This window comes from Oryza sativa, chromosome 11, assembly GCF_034140825.1.
Source record: "Oryza sativa Japonica Group chromosome 11, ASM3414082v1".
Lineage (NCBI taxonomy): Eukaryota > Viridiplantae > Streptophyta > Magnoliopsida > Poales > Poaceae > Oryza > Oryza sativa.
This window is the reverse complement of record NC_089045.1, coordinates 1,818,668-1,841,952: the sequence shown is the minus strand read 5'-3', so window position 1 is coordinate 1,841,952 and position 23,285 is coordinate 1,818,668. Positions and strand designations below refer to the sequence as shown.

Sequence of the window (23,285 nt, the reverse complement as noted above, 5' to 3'; positions counted from 1 at the left end):
GCATACATGTGCCAATCCATGGCCTTACACACTCTTTAGTACAGTTCACAATATTTTAGCATTCATCTCAGAGTAGGACTTTCAATTAAACAATTCAACATCTCTGAACTCTGAAGCGCAGATAGGCAGATAGCTCAACATATAAAAGCAGTAGCAAATGCATGTCCATATATGTCAACCAACAGCGAAAGTAGCAATTAATTCAGTCAGTTGAAATGGAGTTCTACGCCTATTCCATGCTCCTCATCCTGCCTCTGATACTGTACATGTCCTACCACCTCACAAGAACCCTAGCCGAGAAGAAGCCCACCACCCATGGCCTCAAGGCACACCCGCTGCTCGGCCACCTCCCGGCCTTCGTCAGGAACAGCCACCGCTTCCTTGATTGGTCGACGGAGCTCATCGCCGGCAGCCCGGAGATGAGGATTGGATTGTGGATCCCCGGGATGCGGAGCGGCATCGTCACCGGCAACCCGGCCGACGTCGAGCACATCCTGCGCACCAACTTCGCAAACTATCCCAAGGGCCAGCACGCCATTGGCATGCTCGAGGATTTCCTCGGCCATGGCCTCTTCAACTCCGACGGCGAGCAGTGGCTCTGGCAGCGCAAGAACGCCAGCTACGAGTTCAGCAAGCGCTCCCTGCGCAAGTTCGTCGTCGACGTCGTGCAGGCCGAGGTCGCCAACCGCCTGCTCCCGCTGCTCCGCCGCGCTGCCGGTGATGGTGTCGGTGGTGATGCCGTCGTCCTCGACTTGCAGGACGTGCTCCAGCGATTCGGGTTCGACACCATCTGTATGGTGGCGTTCGGGCATGACCCGCGCTGCCTCGCCGACGGCGGGGTCCTGGAGGAGGCCAAGTCGGAGTTCATGCACAACTTCGGCGAGGCGCTGGACCTCGTCATCGGCCGCTTCATGGACCCCATCGAGGTCTCCTGGAAGATCAAGAAGTGGCTCAACATCGGCACCGAGCGCCGCCTGAAGAAAGCCATCGCCGACGTCCATGCCTTCGCCATGGACATTGTCCGCGCCCGGCGCCAGAGCGCGTCCGTGAAAGACAGAGACGACGTCTTGTCAAGGTTCGTGGCGAGCGACGAGTACAGAGACGAGGTCCTCCGCGACATCGTCCTCAGCTTCCTCGTCGCCGGCCGTGAGACGACGTCGTCGGGGCTGACGTGGTTCTTCTGGCTGTTGTCATCCCGGCCCGACGTCGTGGCGCGGATCGCCGACGAGGTCCGCGCGGTGAGGAAGGCGACCGGCACGCGCCCCGGCGAACCATTCGGGTTCGACACGCTCCGGGAGATGCACTACCTCCACGCCGCGCTCACGGAGTCGATGCGGCTGTACCCGCCGGTGCCGACCGACCCGCAGTCGTGCGCGGCGGACGACACACTCCCCGACGGCACGTTCGTCCGCGCCGGCTGGTTCGTGAACTACAGCGCGTACGCCATGGGGAGGCTCGCCGCCATATGGGGCGAGGACTGCATGGAGTACAGGCCGGAGCGATGGCTCGGCGACGACGGCGCGTTCCAGCCGGCGAGCCCGTTCCGGTTCACGGTGTTCCACGCGGGGCCGAGGATGTGCCTCGGGAAGGAGATGGCGTACGTGCAGATGAAGTCCATAGTTGCTAACGTGCTTGAGGAGTTGGTGGTCGACGTCGTCAAGGAGGTCGCCGGCGGGGGCGCGCCGGAGCATGTGTTCTCTATATCGCTGAGGATGAAGGGTGGCTTACCTGTGAAGATAAGGAGAAAGGGTGAATGTGTTTAGGGGATGGTGAATTGGTGATTCTAATTGCCACTGAATTAACAGGAGAACTATCTTATCGTTGTGTTTCTTACTTGAACACTGTTGTTGAAAGATGAACGCTTGTTTTGGTGGATGAAAACAGAAATAGTACTTGTGTACTTGTGTGTATTAATTGTTTTTTTAATACTCTTACAGTGCATCCCTTGAAAACTATTTTTAGGTTACAGCCCTAACAACTAATTTTAGTTTTAGCGTACTTGTAGAGACTTTTGCATTCTTGTCCCCTTGATGGGAACGTTTAAGGTGGTGTTTGGATCTCCTGAAGAAAAGATAAAGATAAAGATTAAGTGTTTTACGTAAAACGAGGTGGTAATAACGTGTGATTAAATGAGGCATATTCCTGTCTTTAGCCCTCCTTACTTGCTCTCATTGGGCCTTAGTGGGCTAGATGCGGGCCACTGGCTGGTTGGCTCCTAGATTTAGTGTCCACATTGTGCATCGTTGCACTTCACCGGACTTGTGATCGGCTTCGTTGTGCTTCGCCACACACCGTTCAGCTTTGCCATGTCGCACCTAGCTTTGCCTGGCTTCGTTGTTGTCAAAGTATGAAACTCCTCCAACGGGGAAGTAAGCACCCCACCCTCCCCCCCTCCTCCTCCTCCCTTGAGATATCTGGTAAGGAACGGAACGCCCTATGTGGAACCGAGCCAACGATTTGGATTAAGGTCCAAGTGAGAGATGAAGTGAGGAAGTGGAGGGAGAGATTTAGATAGTTTCGGGTCGCTTGGAGGCATAATACCCTACTCTTGTGTTCTTTGGTGAATGGTGATGGTGGAAATTATAGTGAGTTCTTCGAGTGTGTTCTAAGTAGGAGAAGATGAGCCATTGTTCCCTATCATGTGGCTAAAATCTAACTTAGCCCCCCTCCTCTTTGGTGGCATGGATCCTTCTTTTATATTTCAAGGGGAGTCCACAGGGACATACATGTAGGAGTGGGACCTACTCCACTATGTTTGGTGTACCTGGTCTTTGTCGATGTCCATCAGTCTAGTCGGAGTTAAGTGTTTCTCCTATTGTTGTTGGAAGGAGGGTGCCCATAGTCAAAAGGGCACCCCTGCCCCTACTATTTGTGGGTCCGTGGGGGGGGAGGTGATGTCCTGCACAGGCACCCCACACCCCCACACTTTTCACGTTCTCGAGGGGATGTGTATAAGACAAGTTGGTATATGTCACTGTAAGATCAAAGTGTGTTTTGATCCTCATTCTGTGATGAACAATTGGCATATGTGATTATTGGTTTTGATATTTGGAGATTATCGTCGAAGTGGTTTTGGAGATAATCAATTTTCAGGTGATGATCGGATTCTGTTATTTTATGTGTCCGGTCCGACCGGGCGGAGGTTGCCGGTCAGACCGGCTCTATGTGTGCGGTCAGACCGGCCAGGCCCGCGGTCTGACCGGTCGACGCTGTGTCGGTTTCGGTTTCGGGTTGTTTCTTTGGATATCCGTGATTGTTTCGTGGTTATGGCTTCTAGATGGATTCTATACGTATGTAATACTGTTGTTTGCTACTAATGAGTCAAATTGGGGATAGCTTGGTCTTGGAATATGATTTCTTTGTTTGTTTCATGTGTAGGTGACTCGATGCCTCGGGAGAGTATTTGCGGTGATGGACCGGGAGTCGGCTTGGTGGTAAGACGATGTCCGTGGTGGTCAGATATCATGCGGGATACTACGGCTAGAGTTGATGCACGTGGTTGGTGAAGATTCCCTATGGCATACGATGAAGGTATTGTGTGCGTATGGGATGCGGAGTCGAATTTGGAAGGAGTCCAAATTTGGTACGATTGGTTATGTAAAGTTTGTTTCTTGTACTAGAGGGTTTCCTAAGGTGTTTAGGACTCTTAGTATGAGTTTGGTTCGTGGCTTTAGGCTGCCTACCTCATGTATAAATAGAGGGGGAGCGTGAGGCTTCCCTGTATCGTTTTTGTATCGCTTTTGAGAGCAATTGAGTTGCTAGTTTAGCTAGGGTTTCGAGTTTAGTCGAGATTTTTGTAAGGAGTGCTGTTGGTGCACTTTGTAAACACAGAGAGAAGCAATAAAGTTGTAATCTACTTTGAGAGTTCTTCGATTTGTGTTTCACCGGGTTTCGGCGGTCTAACCGGCAACTCACCGGCGGTCAGACTGGTGGTATCGCGGCGGTCAGACCGGTGGGTACACGGCGGTCAGAACAGTGGCGACAGGAGTCGGCGGCAGGCAATCTCGGCGGTTCGACCGATCGATCTACATCGGTCAGACCGACGTTCATCAGGCGGTCAGACCAGCGCAACAATGCAACTTCGGTCAGACCGCGATCCATCGATTTCGAGGGTAACTTTTATTTCCGCTAAAAGTTTTCGGTTTTTGGGTATACCAACCATTCACCCCCCTCTGGTTGGCTTAGTTCTTGTGATTCGATCCAACAAGTGGTATCGGAGCCTTGTTTGCTTCTTTGGATTTTTATCGATCTAGAGTTTTTGCCATGGCTACTCCCGCTAGGTTTTCAACTAAGCCTCATGTTTTCGATGGAACGGATTTTTCTCATTGGTGTAGTAGGATGAAATCTTACATTATGGTTGAAGATTATGATATTTGGAGAAAAGTTTCTCATCCTTATGTAATTCCTGAAGCTATTAATACTGCTGCTGAAAAAACTGCTTTGGAACAAAATTGCAAAGCTCGCAATATTCTTTTGAGTGGGATTTCTCGTTCGGATTATGATCGTGTTGCTCATCTTCAAACTGCTCATGAGATTTGGATTGCTTTGAGTAATTTTCATCAAGGAACAAATAATATTAAAGAACTTCGTCGTGATCTTTTCAAAAAGGAGTACATTAAATTTGAGATGAAACCTGGAGAAGCTTTAGATGACTATCTTTCTCGGTTTAATAAAACTTTGAGTAATCTTAGATCTGTTGATTCTTTTTATGATGCTAATTATCCACAATCTGAGATTTCTCGTCACTTTTTGAATGGTCTTGACATGTCTATTTGGGATATGAAAGTTACATCTATTCAGGAGTCTGTTAACATGTCTACTTTGACTTTGGATTCGCTTTACACAAAATTGAAAACTCATGAGATGAATATTCTTGCTCGTAAAGTTGATTCTAAGTCTAGTGCTTTGATTTCTTCCTCGATTTCTTTGGATGTTGGCGCTTCTTCATCGAAGTCATCTGTTCTTGCTTTATTTAATGCCATGTCCGATGATCAACTCGAATAGTTCGAGGAGGAGGACTTGGTTTTGTTATCTAACAAATCTTCTCGAGCTATGAAAAATGTTAGGAACAAGAAAAGAGGAAAACCGAATCGTTGTTTTGAGTGTGGAGCACTTGATCATCTTCGCTCGCATTGTCCTAAGCTTGAGAGAGGAAAGAAGGAAGATGATGGTAGAGTCAAAGATGATGACGTGAACAAAAAGAAGAACATGAAGGAGAAGGAGAAGAAGAATCATTGTATGCAGTGGTTAATCCAAGAAATCATAAAAGCTTTTGATGAATCGGAAGATGAAGATGAGAGCAAAGGTAAGCAAGTTGTTGATACAGCTTTTATTGCTCGTAATGCAAGTTCTGATGTTGATGAATCTGATGATGATAATGAAGAAAAGCTTAGTTATGATCAATTAGAATATGCTGCTTACAAATTTGCTAAGAAACTTCAAACATGTTCTATTGTGCTTGATGAGAAGGATAACACTATTGAGATTCTTAATGCTGAAATTGCTAGATTAAAATCTTTGATTCCTAATGATGATAATTGTCAATCTTGTGAAGTTTTATTTTCTGAAATTAATGCTTTGCGAGATGTCTATTCTGTTAATTGCAAGAAATTGGAATTTGAGATTGAAAAATCTAAAAAGTTGGAATCTTCTTTTGCTCTTGGATTTGCTTTACATGCTCGTGTTGTTGATGAGTTGATTTTGACAAATAACGTTTTGAAAAAAATACAAAGTTGCTTTTTGTGCAAGTTCTTTGGTCAATGCTTCATGTGCAAATAAGGCAAAACAAAACAATGGTGTTTTGATTTCTCAAGATTGTTCAAAGTGTGTTTTGAATGAATTGAAGTTGAAAGATGCTTTAGGGCGTGTTAAACACATGGAAGAAATTGTTAAACAAGATGAGGTGTTTTCTTGCTCAACTTGTAGAAAACAAAATGGTCTTTTGGATGCTTGCAAAAATTGTGCTATTCTTACTCAGGAGGTTTCTTATTTGAAAAGTTCTTTGCAAAGGTTTTCTGAAGGTAAAAAGAATCTCAACATGATTCTTGATCAATCTAAGGTTAGCACACACAATCGTGGTTTAGGTTTTGATCCTTATGTTTATCATACTAGACATCCTCCTACTGTTTTGGGTGTTGCTAGGAGAGGTGAAATTTTGATTGAAACTGAACCTAAGAATATTGTGTTTAAATCTGTTGGCATCATGTCTTCTTTGAATGCATCTTCTTCGAAATCAAATGTTGTGAATGGAAAATCTTCTGTTGGTGCAAAACCATCTACTTCACAAACTTGTCGTGAGATGTACACTTGTTCTTTTTGTGGAAAAGATGGACGTTTGGTTGGTTTTTGTTTTAGACTTGCCCATAAACAGAAAAAGGAAAGAGAAATTACTTTTGCAAAACGACGTTGGCAGAAATCGGGTTTTAATTTGAGGACCACGGTTAGACCGGCACTGACCAGTCGGTCAGACCGGCCAGCCGTCAGACCGCAGTTGAACCGGCGGTCAGACCGGTTGCCAGGCCCGGTCAGACCGCAGGTACAGCAGTGGTCAGACCGGCCTCGGGGCAATTTTTCGCGAAATTCAAATCAGGCTTTTGTGAAGCGACAAGGTAAGTTTTCAGGTAAGTCTGGTTCTGATTTTGTAAGTGCATATGTACCTACTGGTTCTACAGGTCGTGTGACTCAGTGTTGGATTCCAAAATTACTTATTTCTAACCCCAACACGGAGGCCACGACATCTTCTCGTTTGTAGGTATTTTTGGCGGCATACTCCCCATGAGTGTTCAATTTTGAGATGACGATTGCTTTTCAAGGTAACATCAATTTACTTTTGGATTGACATATTTTTGGTTCTACTTTCTTAATTATTAGCTTTTCATATGCTAGTGTTTGAGGTAGTAGTTTTTGTTAATACAAGTGGATACATGTCAATTCATGAGGTCTTTGGTGATATCATTGGCAATTGGATGTCTTTTTCAAAATCTTTGATTTCTTCTTGATTTTTGTTCGGGGAGAATTGTAGGTTATTTTGAGGGGGAGTTAGTGCTTATTCGTGAATCTTTTTGGCATGTTTTGAGGGGGAGTTTGTACCTCATGGTTTTATCAAGCAATAATATGACAATGAAAAAACTGAGAAAAGAGAGCTTTGTTTTATACATATGGTATTTTCTTGTGCATGCTTGCAATACTTTGAAGGTTTATTTGTCTCTAGCATAGCTTGTATGTATTCTAGTTTTTTCATGAGATTTAGATTTTGTTTTTAAGGGAGATGATGCATGACACTAATTCTTTCACTTGAATTAAGAAAATATGCAATGTTGATGCTAGCATATGGTTTGATTTATAAATGCTTTATATATATATATATATATATATATATATATATATATATATATATGCTTTATTGACTTGTTAGTCCTCAAATAGCTTTAATTGCTCATTGTGAAAAAAAGAATAAAAAATATGAAAGAAATGAATACCGAATCCTTGGAAACAGTCTTGACGATAAGGACGTATTCGATGTGAGCAAAATAATGGGTGCCGAATCCCTGGAAATAGTCTTGACGACAGGGACGTACCTGGAATATAAGGGGAAAAAATATGAGCAAAAAGGCTCAAAAAAGGTTGAAAAAAAATTCTCTTGGTTATTTTGTGCTAAAGGTTATTTGAGAAAGAGTGATAAATGCAATAAGTATATGTGTTTAGTGTTTATTCTTCAACCTATGTGCTTGTTAAGATGTTGCATTATAAATCGTATGAAATCATGAATTTTGATTGTTGATTCAAGCTTAATTGTAAAATCTTTGGTTCATGGTTATACTTTAATACATGCTTGTTATATTATAGATGTGTTCATCTTCTTTTTATTGCAACACATGACTTGATATGCTATATGTGTGCTAAGCTCTTGAACATTAATGAACATAATTCCAATGCTCGATGAAATCATTGTCAAAAAGGGGAGAAGTAAGGTAAAAATTTTTGGTTTTTTGGATTTTTAGGACAAGCAAAGGGAGAAGAGAAGAGTTTTTAAGAAGAGCATGTTTTTGACTCAATTGGGAATTTCTTTCTTTTAAGTGTGCTTTTTGTTTTTATTTTTCTAAACACCAAAACATTTTTTGATGAGGTTTGCCAATGTATTCATAAGGGGGAGATTGTAAGATCAAAGTGTGTTTTGATCCTTATTCTGTGATGAACAATTGGCATCTGTGATTATTTGGTTTGATATTTGGAGATTATCGTCGAAGTGGTTTTGGAGATAATCAATTTTCAGGTGATGATCGGATTCTGTTATTTTATGTGTCCGGTCCGACCAGGCAGAGGTTGCCGGTCAGACCGGCGCTATGTGTGCGGTCAGACCGGCCAGGCCCGCGGTCTGACCGGCCGACACTGTGTCGGTTTCGGTTTCGGGTTGTTTCTTTGGATATCCGTGATTGTTTCATGGTTATGGCTTCTCGATGGATTCTATACGTATGTAATACTGTTGTTTGCTACTAATGAGTCAAGTTGGGATAGCTTGGACTCGAAATATGGTTTCTTTGTTTGTTTCATGTGTAGATGACTCGATGCCTCGGGAGAGTATTTGCGGTGATGGACCGGGAGTCGGCTTGGTGGTAAGACAATGTCCATGGTGGTCAGATATCATGTGGGATACTAAGGCTAGAGTTGATGCACGTGGTTGGTGAAGATTCCATATGACATACGATGGAGGTATTGTGTGCGTATGGGATGCAGAGTCGAATTTGGAAGGAGTCCAAATTTTGTACGATTGGTTATGCAAAGTTTGTTTCTTGTACTAGAGGGTTTCCTAAGGTGTTTAGAACTCTTAGTATGAGTTTGGTTCGTGGCTTTAGGCTGCCTACCTCATGTATAAATAGAGGGGGAGCGTGAGGCTTCCTTTGATTGTTTTTGTATCGCTTTTGAGAGCAATTGAGTTGCTAGTTTAGCTAGTGTTTCGAGTTTAGTCGAGATTTTTGTAAGGAGTGCTGTTGGTGCACTTTGTAAACACAGAGAGAAGCAATAAAGTTGTCATCTACTTTGAGAGTTCTTCGATTTGTGTTTCACCGGGTTTTGGCAGTCTAACCGGCAACTCACCGGTGGTCAGACCGGCGGTACCGCGGCGGTCAGACCGGCGGGTACACGGCGGTCAGACCGGCGGCGACAGGAGTCGGCGGCAGGCAATCTCGGCGGTTCGACCGATCGATCTACATCAGTCAGACCGACGTTCATCAAGCGGTCAGACCGGCGCAACAACTTTGGTCAGACCGCGATCTATCGATTTCGAGGGTAACTTTTATTTCCGCTAAAAGTTTTCGGTTTTTGGGTATAACAACCATTCAACCCCCTCTGATTGGCTTAGTTCTTGTGATTCGATCCCAAAGTTACTTTCATATTAAATGCAAAGTTTAGTGGACTTCATTCGTTACTACTTCCCCGAGCACTCGAAGGCCAAGCACGAGAGAGAGGTGCCCCGAGCACCGCTCAGGCTGAATGTGACCTGAGCACTTGCCACAGGGGGTCGCACCCGGGGGCGGATGTGCCTCGAGAACCTCCCATGGGGATCGTGCTCGGGCCTCGATGTGCCCCGAGCACCGCTCGCAGGAGGCTGCACCCAGGGATGGACATACCCCGAGCACCACCCGCGGTGGTTGCGCTCGGGGGCGAATGTGCTCAGGCACAACCTGCGGGAGAGGAGTAATTTTAACGCCGAGGTCTTTGCATGTACGTTAAGCGGGTGATTATGGTCTCCCATGGTGCGAGCATTGACTCATTGAGGAACTCTGTTTTTTTCAGGTAATGAAATAGAAATTCCGACCTTTGTTATTGAGGAACTCTGTTGGCATGCCGATCTAAGTATCCAACTAACTCAGTTTGCAGGATAATCCCTGACACTTCGATCCGCGTCTTCCACATTTCTAGCACCACCGGCCGTTGGATCCTCGAGAGGTTATGTATGCTCCATAATCGCAATAAGAATTTTGAACTTTGTTATATATAACTTTGTTATATATATGCATGCTTCTAATAGTTTGGGAATCATAATGCTTTCATCTCATGCATCACTTCTATCGGTGGCGATCGAACATGCGACGATCTTCTGTGTGGAGTTGGTTTCAGTGGGGCGTTGCGGCCCCTTAAGGTCTGACGGCAATCGGTCACGCTTAGCGACGACTGGTTCGGTGTCAGTTTATTTTCGGTTATATGAGGAGCTAATAGCAGGTAGTGGTGTTGGTTATAATCTCTTAGGGTTGTAACCATGTAATTTTTCGCTACTATATATCAATATAAAATCTTCACACTGTTTTGTGCCGGTACTTTCCAAAAAAAACTTCTATCGGTGGCGTGTTACCACTTTACTTGTACGGTTGTGTTCAGAAGTGGATTTTACCGGGTTTGTGCACGAGGAAAACGTGGTCTCTTGCTTTTCACTCATCAGATTTTGTTTATTCGTACTGCGTCGCCATCCTTGGATAGTGGTTAGTGGTTACAAATACTGAAATGACCCGATAACTGATGTTACGTGTGGTCCGGGAGGACATATGCGAGGCACAGTTCGTCCAAGAATTCAGGCCGCAGGACCTGCTGGTCGCCGGTGGCTGAGGTTAGCAGCCACCCTCCGCCCAATCTCGCCGGCTACGGCGGCTGTCAGGTATCCTCTGTTCCCTCTCGCCTGCGGCCGCGGCGGTCAGGTGCCAGCTGTCACCATGGCGAAGGAGGTCGATCGGTTCGTGGAGCTGGTGGTTGTCCGGCACGGCGAGACGTCGTGGAACGCCTCCCGCATCGTTCAGGTCGGTAGCCAACACCAAGCATCTGTTGCTTTGTCCTTCTGACGATTCTCGTAGTGTTGGAAAACTGAAAATACATACTCCTGATAGAACACTGTACTTCAGCAATAGGGGCAAATGGATCCAGAGCTGAACGAGATTGGAAAACAGCAGGCTGTTGTGGTACGATACACACTGGCTCAAAATTTACTGTTTTTATCAACAAACTTGCTCAAAATTTCAAACCAGAACCGACCAATATGTGGATTTATGATATTATACAGCATTGGTAGTTTAATTTGACATTTTCTGTCTGAATGAATCGATCTGATGCAAACTTATAAGGTGGCTCGTCGTCTGGCAAGAGAAGCTAGGCCAGCTGCTATATACTCGTCTGATCTGAAGCGTGCTGCTGAGACTGCAGAAATCATAGCGAAAGCCTGTGATGTATCAAACGTGAGTTCTTCTAGCCTGCTTTTTCCTGCCTGCTCCTCCATGAGTAACACCAATAATTTGTTTCAGTTAATGTTGACTGAAGCACTAAGAGAAAGGCACATGGGATATCTGCAAGGTTTGATGTGGGATGATGCTGTGAATAAAAGCCCAAGCGTTTTCAAAGGCTTCGCTAATTTTGAAGTCAAAAATGGTTTGGACTTTGATGACAGAAACCACGAATTGCCGGTAAGTTCCAAACTGTATTTTTTCTTTGGAACACTTATAACCCGAGAAATGTAACTTTGTCTAGGTCTGTCAAATCAGAAGTGGAATGAGTGTATACCATTTTGTAGCACTAGGAAGGTGGCCCACGCGATGCGCGGGCATCCGTACTATCATAACGTAATATTATAATTTCTTTAGAAATTATATCTTATAAGGGCAAATCATAGGTTGGATATATCTGAAAACCATATTCATTGACTTAGAAGATAGATCAAGGTCATATGACATTTGAATTTACTTTTGACTGAGTGAGTAAATATCATGTATATGCGTTTGCGAAAAGTAAATATCATGTATACGCGTTTGCGAAAAGTAAATATCATGTATACTATTTGAACACATACCATACAATATTGCTACAAGTAAAAATTGCGATAGCAAGTACTCAAAGTTATTGTGATCGAATCGTCTCATGAAGATGCGTGATTTAGTGACAACCAAATTAAGGATAGATTAACGGTTAGATTGTTTTTCCCTTCGTAGAAGTTCAAAATTTTCATATTCTTTTCTAAAGTTTTAAAGAATTTTTGTTAGGACACAAATCATTTGCAGAATTGCTTGGTTGGGTAGTGCAAAATATCAGCAATTGTTTGAAGCTTTTCTTTTTATTTCTTTTTCTCATGTTTGTTTGTTTTCTTTGGAAAAATATTTGTTTGAAATAAGAGAAAAATTATATAAATTTAATTGGTATGAATAGTGTTTATCGGATCACCTTAGCTGCCTTAGGTACGATGCTTCGTCATACGTGCAGAAAGCAAACATGCACATGTGCGAGGTCTTTAGAAGTTTCATTTTACTTTTATAAAAGATAGATATGGAATGGTTGTTAATAGGTCCTTAATAGGTCTAGTTAATAGGTCCATCAGTTTAACTGAAAACCGATGTCAAAATATTTTTATTAAAAATAATATAAAATAGTGGGCTCAGTAATTAATGTAAAATATTAGTTAATATAGATCATAAATTGGCAATTTACTGGTAGAGAATATTATTGCGTAACATTTATATTGAACAACATGTTTTTAAAATTTTGATATAAAATAATGATTTGATATAATAGATACATCGGTTTAAGTAAAAAATATATTATATTGTTAATATAAAGGGTAAAATAATATAGTTTTATAAAATTTATTTTCAAAAATTTGTGGAGCTAATTTAGACATATATAGATGATATATATAATCTATGTTTATGAAGTTATAATTTCTTCAAATTTATTACCACTCCTAATAATTACAATTTCGTCTATACATGTAGAAGAGAAGGAAGAAGAAGGAAGCAAATGCACGTTTTTAATGACATAATTATATTTTTATGTTTTTCCACTTTATATTTTTAAATGTATGTTACAATTGTATATGTATTTTCGGCTTTTTTACAAGTCGTACGTACGTACATTTCTCTCGTCAGTGCGCTGAGGGAGATTAGGAGAGAGATTATTAATAGGATTTAATCTAATGGTCGGAGATAACAGATCCATCAATTTAAATAAAAATTGATGGCTAGATATTTTAGGTTTTTTTTCTCACATTTTCTAGATGTTTTTCTAATTTATTAGAGTGTATTTTTACAACTTAAAATATATTTAATACGAATATTGATTTTCTATCTCATCTAACCTGAAGGGAAAAAAAGAGGAAAGAAAACAAAGAGGGTAGGTACATATGTACGTGCACGTCCATGGAGAGATAGAGGACTTTTTCTACACGTGATTCTTTTTTCCAGATGAGCGTAATTTCAAAATCTTAAGATAGATCTATGTTAGCTAAATAATAGAAAAAGTTAGCTAAAAATAAGAGAGAAGGGAAGAGTTGGAGGGTGGCTAGGAGGGAGTACGTGCTGGCTACCGGAATTTTGAATTTTAGAGAGATCTAATGGTTAAAATTAATGTGTTCACCGATTTAATGGAAAATCAATAAACTTTTCTAATTTATTATAACGCCATGTGACAACTTAGGAGCGTTTTTAGAGCATTTACATTGTACATGCTCTTAGGAGTCCCACGTGTCGGCTTGAGAGAGTTTGTAGGAAGTTTAGGGGTTAGGTGCCCTCTAATATAGGCCATTCATTTTCTTTGAAATCCATGCAATTTTTTTTAAGGAGGGTAACATATATACACAAGATATTCTTTTTGGCTTTTTTTCTTGTCAGTACTATGTATTCATATGTACAACATATGTACATATGAAATATTTTTAATAGATGTGATCTAATGCTATAAAATAACTGGTTCACCAATTTAAATAAAAATCGAAGGTCGGAATTTCTAGAATCTCCTATTATAATTACATAATTTTAATACGAAGATGAATGATCAAATATACACTCACTCAAACAATGTCAATAGCATAAAAAAGCAGGGTTTTAAATCTCCCGCTATAGTTGTTTGAAAAGGGTTTAGCTATTTGCTCTCATGTACAATTTAGCCACTATAGCTCTATTTAGCCCGCTATAGCTGCCGCTATATCTGTTTGAGAACTAACCGCTAAATGGCTTAGCCCACTATTTATGGCTTAGCCCACTATTTAAAACATCTAAAAAAGTAGAGGTTGTAGGGTAAAAAAGGGGTAAATGGGGGGAGGGAAAGAAATGAGGGCACATACCTTACCTGGGTACAAACGGGATGAAGCAGGTGTACGTACACGCGGGTGAGATGAGAGGGAGGGACTAACTCTTCTTTTAATTTAATCTAAATCTAAAATAATGGACTCACCAATTTATATCTCATATAATAAAAATATTTTTATTCGGTGAATAATATAATGGAGTAAGTATACGTACACAGGAAGATTCTTTTTGGCTTTTTTCACGTGAATAGTGCTATATATTTATACATACATAGGATATTCTTTTTGGTTTGGATGGTTTTTTTTTTATAGATCTAATCTAATGTATAAAATAACTTGTCCATCTGATTTAACATGAAAATCGAGGATCGAATGATTTATTTTGGGACTGTCTATGTAACAACCTGCTGAAATATTTTGTGGTTTCAGCAAATATACGCTCAAAAATACCAATGGCATAAAAATGAGGTGATATAAATATATTGTAAAAGTTTGGGGGGGAGTAAAAAAAAAGGTGGGGCACACTTTCACGTATGTTACATGCGTGCCATTGGGGCGTACATATGCGCTCGTGAGATGAGGGGAGGACTAATTGACTTTTTTTAATCTAAGCTAATCTAATGGTCTAAAATAATGGACCCACCTATTTAAGTGAAAATTAAAGGCTAGATATTTCTAATATATTAGAATGCCATGTGGCGATTTAGGAGCGTTTTTAGGAGTCCCACGTGGCGGTTTAAGAGCGTTTGTAGGAAGTTTAATGGACTTTTAGTATATAATAGATAGATAGATAGATAGACTAGTACTATATAACTTTTGAAAAGTTTATCATTGTTTCAAATGATGTTTAGGGTGGTGGAGAAAGTCTTAATCAGTTAAGTGAGCGGTGCATCTCCTACCTGAACAAAGTTGCTCAGAATCATATCGGTAAGTATCAAACTGTCATAAAAAAAAATCGAACTTTTACTCCATTTCATTTGTGTATGCCATTGTACACCTTATCCTGACAAGCTGCTATCCTGGAACCTTGAAGATGTTTTGCTAATGTTGCATTGACAGGGGAGCGGGTGATTGTTGTCGGCCATGGTGCTGCCATACTAGAACTCTGCCGGCACACTGATCCACCCAACAGGTCGATTCGCAGGAAAATTCCCAATACTTCACTGAACATTTTCCGCATTTCCGGCGTCACCGGCCGGTGGATCCTTGAGAGGTGTGGAGACGTCGGCCATCTCAGCGAAAATGGCTTTCTGGAGAACGTATTTGGCGGCGATGGAGCCTCTGCCTAACATTAGGCATTAGGCGGAAACATTTAACAGCGACTCATCTTGTCAGTGTATTCAGTGATTCAATTACCCATATGACTGGAAATCTGAAACATTTTTCCTTTTTTTTTATTTCTATTTTCTTCGGTTTAATAAGCATGATGAATTGATCATGAACTACTCGTTGTTCGTCGAGTTAGCTGTATATCAATCTGCAAATCAATCACAAAAAAGGGAGAAATGGCTAATTAGGATGTCCCTTAGACTGAGGAGCGGCTCCCTGCCGTTGGATGATCTTTTCGGTACTGTAGCATCGCAATTGAACGGTTGGGATTGCGTTCAGATCGTCAGGTGTCTCGGCTGTTTTAAGGCCGGCCCATCGGTTGCCGGCCGCCGCCGCTCGCCTCCGCTTTTCCTCCTCCTCCCGCCGCCGCCGCCGTCGCCGTCGCCGCCGCGTCGTCTGCGTTTCATGTCCAGGCTCCTGCCCCGCATCACCCCACTCCCGCGCCGCCGCCTCCGCCGCAGCCACAGCCCAAACCCACTAATCTCCCCCGCCGTCGCCGCTTCCCTCGCCGGGGTCCTCGCCACCCGCTCCACGAACCCCACCTGGGCACGGTCCCTCGCGGCGCTGCTCCCCTCCCCGCTCTCCGATGCCCACCTCGCCGCCGCCGTCTCCTCCCTGCCCGACCCCGACCTCGCCCTCGCGCTCCTCTCCTGGTCCCAGTCCCCCGACCACCATGAAGCTCTCCCCGGCCCCGCCACCCCTCTCGCTCACTCCGCCCTGCTCCGCCTCCTCGCCAGCTCCCGCCGCTTCGACGCCGTGGATGACACGCTCCAGTCCATGTCTCTCGCGGGCGCCGCGCCCACGCGCGCCTGCCTTGGCGCGCTCGTCGCCGCCTACGCCGACGCTGGCATGCTTGGAAAGGCCACAGATATGTGCGAGCGCTTAAGGGAGCAGTACGGCTCGCTCCCGGAGGTGACCCATTGCAACCGTCTGCTCAAGCTCCTGGTGGAGCAGCGGCGCTGGGATGACGCCCGTAAGCTGTATGATGAAATGCTTGGCGAGGATAGTGGTGCGGATAACTACAGTACTTGTGTGCTTGTTCGTGGGCTGTGTCTGGAAGGGCGCGTGGAAGAGGGGTTGAAATTGATTGAAGCAAGGTGGGGAGCTGGGTGCATTCCACATGTGGTGTTCTATAACGTCTTGATCGATGGGTATTGCCGGCGTGGGGATATGGGTAGAGGATTGTTGCTCTTGGGAGAGATGGAAGCGAAGGGATTCTTGCCAACCCTTGTGACATATGGTTCTCTTATAAATTGTCTTGGGAAGAAGGGTGATCTAGAGAAGATTGGGAGTTTATTTTTGGAGATGAGGAAAAGGGGATTGTCCCCCAATGTCCAGATTTATAACAGTGTCATAGATGCTTTGTGCAAATGCTGGTCTGCAACACAGGCTATGGTGATCTTGAAGCAGATGTTTGCAAGTGGATGTGACCCAGATATCATCACATTTAATACTTTGATAACTGGGCTTTGCCACGAAGGGCATGTTCGAAAGGCTGAGCATTTTTTGAGGGAGGCTATCAGGAGGGAGTTGAACCCAAATCAGCTTAGCTACACTCCATTGATCCATGGGTTCTGCATGAGAGGGGAGTTGATGGCTGCATCAGATTTGCTTATGGAAATGATGGGCAGAGGGCATACTCCTGATGTTGTCACATTTGGAGCACTAATTCATGGTCTTGTAGTTGCTGGCAAAGTCAGTGAGGCTTTGATTGTTCGTGAGAAGATGACAGAAAGACAGGTATTCCCAGATGTTAACATATACAATGTATTGATTAGTGGTTTGTGCAAGAAACACATGCTTCCTGCGGCTAAGAACATTCTTGAAGAGATGCTTGAGAAAAATGTCCAACCTGATGAGTTTGTTTATGCCACATTAATTGATGGGTTCATTAGGAGTGAGAATCTTGGTGATGCAAGGAAAATATTCGAATTCATGGAACACAAGGGTGTCCGCCCTGACATTGTTAGCTGCAATGCCATGATAAAAGGTTATTGTCAGTTTGGAATGATGAGCGAGGCAATTCTATGCATGAGCAACATGAGAAAGGTTGGGTGCATCCCGGACGAGTTTACATATACCACAGTTATTAGTGGCTATGCTAAACAAGGTAACCTTAATGGAGCTCTAAGGTGGTTATGTGATATGATCAAGCGGAAATGCAAGCCAAATGTTGTTACATACTCTTCATTAATAAATGGATACTGTAAGACAGGTGATACAGACTCTGCAGAAGGCTTGTTTGCAAATATGCAGGCTGAAGCTCTGTCTCCTAATGTGGTAACTTATACCATCCTAATTGGTAGTCTGTTTAAAAAAGACAAAGTACTCAGAGCTGGTTTGTACTTTGAAACCATGTTGCTTAACCATTGTTCTCCTAATGATGTTACCTTACATTATCTAGTCAATGGGCTCACTAGTTGTACCCCTTGTGTCATCAACTCTATTTGCTGCAACACTAGTGAGGTGCATGGCAAGGATGCCCTTTTAGTCGTATTCAAGAAATTGGTTTTTGACATAGGGGATCCAAGGAATTCAGCATACAATGCCATCATCTTCAGCCTGTGTAGACATAATATGCTCAGGGAAGCATTGGATTTTAAAAATAGGATGGCTAAAAAGGGCTATGTGCCGAATCCTATCACCTTCCTTTCACTTCTTTATGGCTTTTGTTCTGTTGGAAAATCAATGAATTGGAGGACCATCCTTCCTAATGAATTTCAGCAAGAGGAGTTCGAGATAATCTTTAGATACAAATTTTTGTTTGACCAATATGCAACTGAGTCAGTTTGCTGTGAAGTCTCCAGGGTTTTACAGCAATATCTCGCAGAGTGTAAATCCTTGCAACGAGTGGAGCAGAAATTTGCTAATTCTTGATGCCTGTCTACCTGGCTCTTGTAAATGAGGGAGATCATTTATTATTTTGTTTGGCCAGAGAAATCACCAGCCAAATTCATTATGAAAGAAAGGGGAGTGTAGGGTACAAAGTTACTCAACAAGGTTGTTGTTACAGCTTATTTGATTTTTTACTTCAGCAACTGGAGGTTGAAAGAGCAGGAACGTTCATAGTACCATCTAACTGGAGAAGTGGTATTAATGTGACCAAATCTCCCGCAGAGATCTCCACCCAAAGGTATTAATCTTGCTATGACTGGTCATATATGATTTTAGATTATGCTTGAATCTTTGATGGTTGAAGGCCTGAAGTTCTCCTGACAACTCAACTACAGTAACATTGAACGTTAGAAATTCTAAAATTCCATGTGCTAGTTCTTTAAATTGTTTACTCAATTGTAGATTTGCTAGAGGAAACAAAAAAACATACTACTGCTGTCCTTTTTCTGTAAACATAATTATCTTCTCATTCACAATTCATTGGCATCATTCGTTTGGAATTACATGTGAAAGGAAAATGTTGCATTAGTTTCTTGTCCATGTTGATGCGGTGTCTGCATTAATATTTTCTGTTGTTCTCTCAAGGTCGTTAGTAACTAAATTATAGTATGTTTTTATCTTGCAGTAATCATTAACATGTAACTGAAGTCATCTGTCGACATTGATTTTTTTTTTTCATCTTATGAATTCTGTTCAATTCTTCAGTAACATATCAATAAATGCAAGACTTATGAAACTTCGAATTGGTACTGGTATAGAGCTTTCGTGCTTGCACTTTAGTTGCCTGTCAGGCAGAAACAATGCTTATGAGATTCTTACTGAAAAATAAATAACTTCTTGCTGCTTTGCAGGTGAATTTATTTAACCCTATGACTTTTCCATGGTTAGTGTCTCCAATGGCCGCTCAACTACAGTTGGTGCTATTGTGACACTGCAAGCAAGATTATTTGGCAGGATGCGCAGGTGTAAATCAGACTGCAATGTCGCTTAAGCGCAGGACCGTTGTAGCAACTGCAGCTAGATCAGTACGTGATTTAGAATTTTCTTGTCCTTCTATCATTCAGTATAGGTGACGGTTGCAGACTTGCAGATCACAACACCCTCCGTCAGACCATCACTCAGTAAGTATGCAGGTAGTTTCTTTTAGCTTTAGGTGTAGGAGTGCAGGACTTTGTATAGCTTACACGTAATTTTACATGTACAAACTCTCGTGGGTACATAGTCATGACAAATCTGGAAATCTTGCCGTTTTGCTCATCTAGAAAAATGCCATGACAAACTTTTTTTTTTATGGCCATGACCGACATTTTGGGTGCTGCATCATCACTATCCACTATAGGAGTCCCATGTCTCAGTATTTTGTGTATTTTCTGCACAAATCTGCTCAAGTGTATCATTAGTTTTCTGCACAAATCTGCTCAAGTGTATCATTAGTTTTCCGCAGAAATCTGCTCAAATGTATCATTAGTTCATCGGTAATGCGCTTACAGTATTCATTTGGCAGTAAGAACAACACCTGAAAGTTGGTCAAATAGTTACTTAAATAGGTCTATTTGTGTCTTACATGGCTGACTTCAACTTGTTAAATTTGTACAATACAGTGATACGCCATCCTTTTATTGATTAACTGGCATCAATTCAACCCAGGGCAAATCATTTTTCTGCCGCTGTAGTCTAGTAGGAAATGGAAAATGGGCAAAACAACCAAATCACAAACGTTATTCTTAACCCATAAGCTCAAAACGAAAAGAGCAAAACTTGAAGCTTAACTAATTATACCATTCAGCGGCAAAGTTCCCTTGTGGCCTTCTCTAGTAAGCTTCAGTCTTTCTCCTAATCTTCACAGGTAGTCCACCCTTCATCCTCAGCGTCACCGAGAGCACGTGCTCCGGCACGCCGCCGCCGGCGACGTCCTTGACCACGTCGACCTCGAACTCCTCAAGCACGTTTGCAACTATGGACTTCATCTGCACGTACGCCATCTCCTTCCCGAGGCACATCCTCGGCCCCGCGTGGAACACCGTGAACCGGAACGGGCTCGCCGGCTGGAACGCGCCGTCGTCGCCGAGCCACCGCTCCGGCCTGTACTCCAAGCAGTCCTCGCCCCAGATGGCGGCGAGACGCCCCATGGCGTACGCGCTGTACGTCACGGACCAGCCGGCGCGGAGGAGCGTGCCGTCGGGGAGCGTGTCGTCCGCCGCGCACGACTGCGAGTCGATCGGCGCCGGCGGGTACAGCCGCATCGACTCGGTGAGCGCGGCGTGGAGGTAGTGCATCTCCCGGAGCGCGTCGAACCGGAACGGCTCGCCGGGGCGCGTGCCGGTCGCCTCCCTCACCGCGCGGACCTCGTCGGCGATGCGCGCCACGACGTCGGGCCGGGACGACAAGAACCAGAAGAACCAGCTCAGCCCCGACGCCGTCGTCTCGCGGCCGGCGATGAGGAAGCTGAGGACGATGTCGCGGAGGACCTCGTCGCTGTGCTCGTCGCTCGCCACGAACCTCGACAGGACGTCGTCTCTGTCGTTCACGGACGCGCTCTGGCGCCGGGCGCGGACGATGTCCATGGCAAAGGCGTGGACGTCGGCGATGGCCTTCCTGAGGCGGCGCTCGGTGTCGACGTTGAGCCACTTCTTGATCTTCCAGGAGACCTCGATGGGATCGAAGAAGCGGCCGACGACGAGGTCCTGCGCCTCGCCGAAGGTGTGCATGAACTCCGACCTGGCATCCTCCATGACCCCGCCGTCGGCGAGGCACCGCGGGTCGTGCCCGAACGCCACCATACAGATGGTATCAAACCCGAATCGCTGGAGCACCTCCTGCAAGTCGAGGACGACGACATCGCCATCGCCACCACCATCACCGGCGGCGCGGCGGAGCAGCGGGAGGAAGCGGTCGGCGATCTCGGCCTGCACGACGTCGACGACGAACCTGCGCAGGGAGCGGTTGCTGAACTCGTAGCTGGCGTTCTTGCGCTGCCAGAGCCACTGCTCGCCGTCGGAGTTGAAGAGGCCGTGGCCGAGGAAGTCCTCGAGCATGCCAATGGCGTGCTCGCCCTTGGGATAGTTGGCGAAGTTGGTGCGCAGGATGTGCTCGACGTCGGCCGGGTTGCCGGTGATGATGCCGGTGCGCATCCCGGGGATCCAGAAGCCCATCCTCATCTCCGGGCTGCCGACGATGAGCTCCGTCGTCCAGTCGAGGAAGCGGTGGCTGTTGTTGACGAACGCCGGGAGGTGGCCGAGCAGCGGGTGCGCCTTGAGGCCATGGGTGGTGGGCTTCTTCTTGTCGGCGAGGATTCTGGTGAGGTGGTAGGACATGTAGAGTATCGGAGGGAGGACGAAGAGCATGGAATAGTAGTAAGTGTCCATTGCCATTGATCGACTTGGTAGCAAGCTGGGTTGCCTGCAGGTTGACCTGTGGATGGAGGCAAGAGGAGTGTTCATCTGGCATTATATACTGGGACACTGGATCTCCAAAGCAATTTATAATTGCAATGTCAAGTCGATTGAACTTCTATCAATCCACTAATTAATTACTTTGAAGATCAAGGCAATTCTTAAATTATATATTGTGAAGAACCGTGTGCCTGGCCATGATAGGGATAGCTAGGCACATGAGTGGCAAGTTGTTTCGGCTTGTTAGCCAAGACAGGGCCTTGCGTTGCAGGCAATACTAGTTAAATCCAGTGGAGGATAAGAAATGTTTTAATTAGGAACCTTCTGATGATGAACTGCCCTGCTATACATCGATGAGAACATGATTCTACTTCTACATCGATGGCAATATGCTTACAAGTTACAAACGGATCTGTTGGTGAACCGAAACATAAATAGCATCATCAGCAGCTTTGAACCTGCTGCTGCTTGGGCAGCGCGTAGCGGCAGAGAGGGCAGAGGCAGCTATCCCTGAGCCAACGGAAGAGGCAGTTCTCGTGGAAGGAGTGGTTACACGGCATCGTCCTCAGCCTGTCTTTCTCCTCGAAGTCGCTGAGGCACACGGCGCACTCCTCCTGCCTCGCGTCGCACGCCTTCGTCAGCGCGAGGCCCAGGAGGACATCGCGCGACACGGCGTGTACTCGAGCGTACTTGCTCGGCGGCTGCATCGGGGCATCCCCGTCGGCGGCGCGGCGACGTCGTCCTATCACGGGCGTTGGCATGGACGAAGGACGAGGCCTGATGACTCGGCCAGCCCAGTACACCTCTCCATGGTACACCACTCGATAGAACTCTTGTAGCATGTCGCGGATGCTCCGGGCATCGCTATTGGGGTCGATTCCTAGGCGTTGGAGCGTGCGGTGGAATCTCACTGGAACTCGTGCTGCTGCCGCTGCCGGATCCATCCATCTCCCGGCGCTACGGACTATGGTGTGGATACTAGGGTCGACTCCCAATTCTCGGAGTAGGTCTTCAAATGTTTCTGCCGAGTATGGATCAGGAAGTGGCGCCGCCAACTGCGCCGCCCGAGAATCCATCAATCTGCGAGCCGGCGGATCCATCGCCTGCAGCAGTCAGACCAGCTTTTGCGTTGTTGCAACAACTGGATGAGTACCAGATTTTTATTATAGTCGACGATGTGAGGGACAACGAGATTGATTAGGACTCGGATTCGATCGGAGTCGGAGTAATCCACGCAATCTTGATCACTGTCTACGTATACCTGCTTCATCTGAACGTATATACGTCCGGTTCCTAGTACTCGTAGTAGGTATTTTTGTCTCCCGTACAACTAAGACCCATCGCACGTATGCACGGTTGAATTCCTGGCAGCCCAACAAATCAAGCATTGCATGCCTCAACGGATTGACACGTACACACTTCAAATGTTAATCGCAAGACAGCTGAGCCAGTGACATACGGGAAACTATCTCGATCCCTCGAGAGAATGTCCGCTCGTCTTTCTTCTATGAGATGTAGAAGTTGAATTTAAAAAAAATAAGAAGATGTGTTATTATGTGATGTATCAAGATAGTTTCCCTCGAGAGAATATTTGTAGAGTGATGTATCACATAATA

General features: G+C 44.7%; 5 protein-coding genes across 7 annotated transcripts; 3 read left to right on the top strand and 2 right to left on the bottom strand.

The window, feature by feature from the left end:
* Positions 1–156: 156 nt before the first annotated feature.
* LOC107279326 (cytochrome P450 CYP94D108-like) lies at positions 157–1,763 on the top strand. The gene has a single exon (XM_015760613.3). The coding sequence runs from the start codon at positions 216–218 to the stop codon at positions 1,761–1,763; it is 1,548 nt and encodes a 515-aa protein (XP_015616099.1). The 5' UTR covers positions 157–215.
* An 8,731-nt stretch (positions 1,764–10,494) lies between these two features.
* On the top strand, positions 10,495–15,579 carry LOC9270331 (phosphoglycerate mutase-like protein 4). The gene is made up of 6 exons (XM_015761784.3): positions 10,495–10,787; positions 10,896–10,946; positions 11,109–11,219; positions 11,286–11,444; positions 14,905–14,980; positions 15,113–15,579. Exons 1-6 carry the CDS (start codon positions 10,539–10,541, stop codon positions 15,340–15,342), a joined length of 876 nt encoding a protein of 291 aa, XP_015617270.1. The 5' UTR covers positions 10,495–10,538; the 3' UTR covers positions 15,343–15,579.
* A 103-nt stretch (positions 15,580–15,682) lies between these two features.
* On the top strand, positions 15,683–22,045 carry LOC9267287 (pentatricopeptide repeat-containing protein At1g52620). Of its 3 annotated transcripts, none has more exons than XM_015761782.3 (3): positions 15,683–18,515; positions 19,129–19,398; positions 20,124–22,045. In XM_015761782.3, exon 1 carries the CDS (start codon positions 15,788–15,790, stop codon positions 18,257–18,259), a length of 2,472 nt encoding a protein of 823 aa, XP_015617268.1. In that variant the 5' UTR covers positions 15,683–15,787; the 3' UTR covers positions 18,260–18,515; positions 19,129–19,398; positions 20,124–22,045. The 3 variants fall into 3 exon arrangements, with proteins under 3 accessions (XP_015617268.1, XP_025877131.1, XP_015617265.1); XM_026021346.2 differs by having other exon boundaries at positions 19,129–19,410; XM_015761779.3 differs by lacking the exon at positions 20,124–22,045 and having other exon boundaries at positions 19,129–19,568.
* Positions 19,801–21,717, bottom strand: LOC4349721 (cytochrome P450 CYP94D108). Its single transcript, XM_015761783.3, has one exon. It carries the CDS (start codon positions 21,715–21,717, stop codon positions 20,089–20,091), a length of 1,629 nt encoding a protein of 542 aa, XP_015617269.1. The 3' UTR covers positions 19,801–20,088.
* On the bottom strand, positions 21,975–22,769 carry LOC136354084 (uncharacterized). Its single transcript, XM_066305716.1, has one exon. The coding sequence runs from the start codon at positions 22,767–22,769 to the stop codon at positions 22,113–22,115; it is 657 nt and encodes a 218-aa protein (XP_066161813.1). The 3' UTR covers positions 21,975–22,112.
* Between the last annotated feature and the right edge of the window lie 516 nt (positions 22,770–23,285).

Coding starts and splice junctions, on each gene's coding strand:
- LOC107279326 (XM_015760613.3), top strand. CDS start 216: ATGGAGTTCTACGCCTATTCCATGCTCCTCATCCTGCCTCTGATACTG.
- LOC9270331 (XM_015761784.3), top strand. CDS start 10,539: ATGCGAGGCACAGTTCGTCCAAGAATTCAGGCCGCAGGACCTGCTGGT. Junction 11,220..11,285: donor AAGCCTGTGATGTATCAAAC/GTGAGTTCTTCT, acceptor AATTTGTTTCAG/TTAATGTTGACTGAAGCACT. Junction 14,981..15,112: donor AGTTGCTCAGAATCATATCG/GTAAGTATCAAA, acceptor TTGCATTGACAG/GGGAGCGGGTGATTGTTGTC.
- LOC9267287 (XM_015761782.3), top strand. CDS start 15,788: ATGTCCAGGCTCCTGCCCCGCATCACCCCACTCCCGCGCCGCCGCCTC.
- LOC4349721 (XM_015761783.3), bottom strand. CDS start 21,717: ATGAACACTCCTCTTGCCTCCATCCACAGGTCAACCTGCAGGCAACCC.
- LOC136354084 (XM_066305716.1), bottom strand. CDS start 22,769: ATGGATCCGCCGGCTCGCAGATTGATGGATTCTCGGGCGGCGCAGTTG.